The 4,727-nt window shown below is 40.3% G+C and overlaps 1 protein-coding gene across 1 annotated transcript; it reads left to right on the top strand.

The window, feature by feature from the left end:
• Positions 1-511: 511 nt before the first annotated feature.
• Positions 512-4,334, top strand: LOC102195996 (galectin-3-binding protein A-like). Its single transcript, XM_005744322.2, has 5 exons — positions 512-605; positions 1,509-1,712; positions 2,488-2,622; positions 2,715-3,006; positions 3,147-4,334. Exons 1-5 carry the CDS (start codon positions 527-529, stop codon positions 4,240-4,242), a joined length of 1,806 nt encoding a protein of 601 aa, XP_005744379.1. The 5' UTR covers positions 512-526; the 3' UTR covers positions 4,243-4,334.
• Positions 4,335-4,727: the final 393 nt, after the last annotated feature.

The raw sequence follows: 4,727 nt of genomic DNA, 5'->3' as shown, positions 1-4,727 counted from the left end.
TGTGTGTGTGTGTGTGTGTGTGTGTGTGTGTGTGTGTGTGTGTGTGTGTGTGTGTGTGTGTGTGTGGAGGGAGGTGACTGAGTAAAATCTTAATTCCTATTTTCTGAGTCCTGTCATATCTTTTTACATGTTCAACACACAATCTGCCAAAGTTAGACATTGTCCTCAAACAAGTTCCTGTTAAACCAAGAGCAGTTGTGCAATCAGGTATGTGCTCACAGACCTCAAACACAACTTCGTAACCACAGGAAAGAAGGTAATGCGTTTTTATTGCACGTAAGGATTTAGGTAAGTTTGTATTTAAAGTTTCAGCTTTTAATTTTTTGTGCTATCAGTTTGAATTTGAATAGATCTTCCTCTCTATCTCATGGAAATATATAGTAACTCTTTGGAAGTACTGAGCAGGTTGATTATTTATTCTTTGGAGGATCATTTTAGGACGTAAAGTAAAGCAGATGGAGCATGTGTCATTTGCCGCTTCTTATTTTTTTGTCTTTGTGTTAGAGTCGTGCACTAGCTGTTGTAAATGCTCCCGCCTAGAAATAGTCTTTGTCTTCTCCTACTTCTGTACGTCTCTGGAAGGGCGTACAAATTTGACATTTTGAGTGAGTAATCCAAACCACAAATACTTTTAAGTATATTCCTAGTTTTATAATTACACATAATAATAAAAAAGTGTAAATAATATACATTAGTGTCAAAGTTATGTAATGACTATGATCATTTAGTTAGTTACGTAACGGCTCTCGGGCTTTGGAGACCTGAAGCTCTGACTGTGCTCTCTTTACATGCAGTCTTGTTTGACTATCTTTGATAAATGTACTGGCTGATTTGGAATAGTTTCTAACTGATGTACTTCATATCAGGCACCTTTTATACACAGAATGAAGTCATTTGTGGGATACAGCAGCGGTTGATTGCTTTCTCAGTGTTTTCAGAACAAATAGCTCACGAGGTTGTGTCTCCTAAAAAGGGAGGCAGATTTAGTCATTAACTAGATTTTAGAATTAAAGGCCTGTTTACTTTTTTGTTTGTTTTATCTCAATCAAGATACAGGAGAAATAGTGTTTTCACTCTGTTTACCAATATGTATTTAATCATTAGTTATTGTCAGTTATTATTAATGTCTTGCTGCTGTGGCAGATGGCTGCCCCTCCCTGGTTCTGCTAGAGGTTTCTTCCTGCTAGAAGGGAGTTTTTCCTCCCCACTGTCACCAAGTGCTTACTCATAGACGGTCATTTCATTGTTGTAGTTTCTTGGCAAAATATAAATAAAAGTGTGTTTAATTAATTCAAAGGTTCAGAGAGCAACAAAAGTCAAAAAGCAAAATAGAAAATTCAGGGTTGGAATAGAGTGTCATAAAAATAGTTTTTTGTTTTATTTTGCTTTAATTGATCTTTTACAGGATGCAAAATGAGCTAACAATATTAATATTGTTCAATATGAAATAAAAATGTATGTATTTACTCTGGCTTTTTAAAAAAAGAATATATTATTATGTTGAATAGACAGAAATCATGAGCCACGGGAAGGTGATGTGAGGCTGTTTGGCTCTAAGAACGTGTCAGAGGGCCGTGTGGAAATCTACCATGATGGGAAATGGGGAACAGTGTGTGACGACAACTGGGACATGGCTGACGCCCAGGTGTTGTGTCGCCAGCTCAACTTCCTTGGAGCCAAATCTATTGTGACTGGGAAGGACTACGGACAAGGTGGCTTTTATTTCCACTGATCCACCACCAGAGGGCAGTGAAATGATTGAAATTGTAGTTTGTGATTTCAGTTTAAACAAAGCAACTCTACATGTATGTGTACGCTCACCAACCACTTTTAGGTACACTTATTTACGCAGATTTCTAAGCAACCAATCACAACTCGGTGTATTTAGGAAATTAGGCATGGTTGGAGTCACTGAAGTTCAAACTGAGCAACAGAATAAGGAAGAAAGGTGATTTCAGTGACTTTGAATGTTGCATGGATGTTGGTGCTAGATGGCCGGTGTGAGTGTTTCACAAACTGCTGATCTATTTGGATTTCACTGCACAAGCACCTGTAGAACAGTCTGAAAAAGAAAAAGTATCCGGTGAGTATCGGATGTCTGGGCAAAAATACCTTGTTGATGCCAGAGGTCAGAGGTAAATGGCCAGTGACACAGAGTGTCACTTAGTGTGTGTCACCCTGTTTCACCCTGTCTGCAATTTGCAGGCTCAGATTGCACAAACTGAGTCACCCTGTCTACAGTTTGCATGGGCTTGCCCAAATTGGACAATAGGATATTGAAAAAACTGTTTCCTGGTGTGCTGAGTTTTGATTTCTGCTACACAATGTGGATGGTAATGTTAGAATTTGGTGTAAACAACCCAGAGGTACAACCCAGTTTCAGCAAGGTGTACCTAACAAAAGGGTAGGTGAGTGAATGAGTGCTGTCTAATATGTTATGGCAAGATGATTCAGTTTTTTTCAGTGTTGTGTCCATTTCCATTGTAGCGCCTGGACCTATTTGGCTGGATGACATCAATTGTAAAGGCAGAGAAACACATCTCTTCACCTGTGAATTCAAAGGCTGGGGAGAAACTGACTGCACGCACAAAGAAGATGTTGGAGTAATTTGTGAAACAGGAAGTAGGTCTCAAAACTCTTACAAAAAACTTTATGTAGAACCCATAGTAGCACTGGTATGTGGCATCAATGCTTAATTAATTATTCTTTTTCAGGCATTAATGTGGACATTAATGATTCTACACAATCACTGGACCACAGTATCGGTCTGTCTGACTTTCTCGGCCAAATCTTTGATGATGGAAATGGCTGTGACTTCCTGATCGTAGTGCAGAGTCCTACTGGGAACAAACAGGAGGATGGGACCCCAGAGATAAGTGAGAAAACCATCTGTGCCCACAAAATGATCCTGTCACAAATCCCATTCTTTAATGCTTCAGTGGGGATTACTAACATCACAGTCAACCTCAGCTTGCCCTGCCAGCCACATTTCACCTCCTTCATCAGGTATAATGAACGTAATGTTTTGCTGCATTTGCAGTAGATGACTTATTCTTTAAAACATCTAAATGTTTTGCAATCATCTACAAATGTGTACAAATTCAAACATGAAATATTCTAATATTCAATAATCTGATCTTCATTAGGTACATTTACACCCGTAAGATGGATGTGACCCTCTCCTCTGCACTGTGTCTCCACCAAATGGCTTCTAATTTTGGGTTAAAGCAGCTGATGGAGGACATTGGCCGACTGTTTTCTAAAATCCTCCCAGAAGACTCCACCTTTCACAACCAGGTGTCTTTTTACAAGTATGCAGTGGAGACCAAGGACTTAGTGCTTGAGGAGAACTGTGTCCAGTACATGGCCTGGAACTACCAAAACCTGACCAGGTCTCCAGCTTGGTCCGGCCTCTCAGTGGGGCTTCTTAGAGCTCTTCTTACTCGCTCAGATTTGGTGGCGTCAGATAAATATTTTGTGCTGCAGTCTGTAGAGAGATGGATCAGTGAGAAAGGCGACTCCATCGATTTGGAAACGCAGGCTGATCTGTTGGGACGCATTCGTTTTCCTATGATTCCTGCTGAGAAGCTGTATGTGATAGAGTCCAGCTCTCCACTCTACAGCACTCACAAGACCATGTATCGTGATAATATGTTGAAAGCTTTTCAGTTTAACGTGCTCCTCTTTAGTAATCTGACAAAGCAAAAGTTCGGCAAAGAAAATAATGATTACCAGCCCAGGATTTACACTGCTGAGCCCTGGAGCATCGTTTTAGAGCTTTCAATCAGAACATCATCCTCTCAAACCCACTCAAGACCGATTGACAAACGGCAGCGCTACAATAACCGCTATATCCACGGCTATGGCTATGAAACTTCTTCCTACAGTCAAACCAGATCCAAGTCATTCAGCACACCTGTTCACAACAGCCTCATCTTCAAAGACACTGTAAAGAGGTGGCAAGCAAATATTCTCATGAACAGGCAGGAATGTTCAAACCATGGTGTGAGATGTGAGTCTTTTCCTGTGGCAAAGCTGACACCCCAAAACTACATCAGCCAAAGTGAAATCCTCTTTCGTAACCGGGTCTTGCTGGTCTGCCAGGGCCAGTATGTTTGTCAAATCCAGGACTTCAAAAGCAATATGGCTTCCGTCTCTGCGAATGCTACTCAGGTCCTTCCTTATCCCTGTGCTGGTGACCAGTTCACCTACCAGATTGTAGTGACACCAGAGTACGTGTGATGCAGCGTCAGCTTCAGGATCAATGCGTTCATCATTTTGTGTTCTCAATAATTGACCAAATCACTCTGTAGTCCATGAAGTAATAAAGAAACAACCAATATTATCCATGTGAGTCATAATTGTTTTGACAACTGACAAGTATTTCTGACAAATATGTGAAAAAATATCTTTTGCCTCATATAACCATCCTAGCATAGTTTATTGACAGATAAAATGCGAGTTCGATACCATTTTTGTGTTTGTCTTATAAATTCAACATTTGTCATAAAAATCACCAGGCCAGGATTTACACTGTTAAGTCTGGGCGCTTATGTGGTGGCCCATCACACAGATGTCATTACAGTCAAATCATCTAATTCAGCACAATAATCCGATTCTTAAGGACAAGACGGCCAACTGATATTGTACGTGAGGCTAGACACTAAGGAAGGAAAAAAGGACTTTTATCAACTGGCTAAGCAAAGACAGAGAAGAGTTGTGCAACA

This window comes from Pundamilia nyererei, unplaced genomic scaffold (assembly GCF_000239375.1).
Source record: "Pundamilia nyererei isolate P.nyererei 1_Seehausen unplaced genomic scaffold, PunNye1.0 scaffold00142, whole genome shotgun sequence".
Classification (NCBI taxonomy): domain Eukaryota; kingdom Metazoa; phylum Chordata; class Actinopteri; order Cichliformes; family Cichlidae; genus Pundamilia; species Pundamilia nyererei.
Note: the sequence above shows the minus strand (reverse complement) of the source record. Positions and strands in the feature narration are given on the sequence as shown.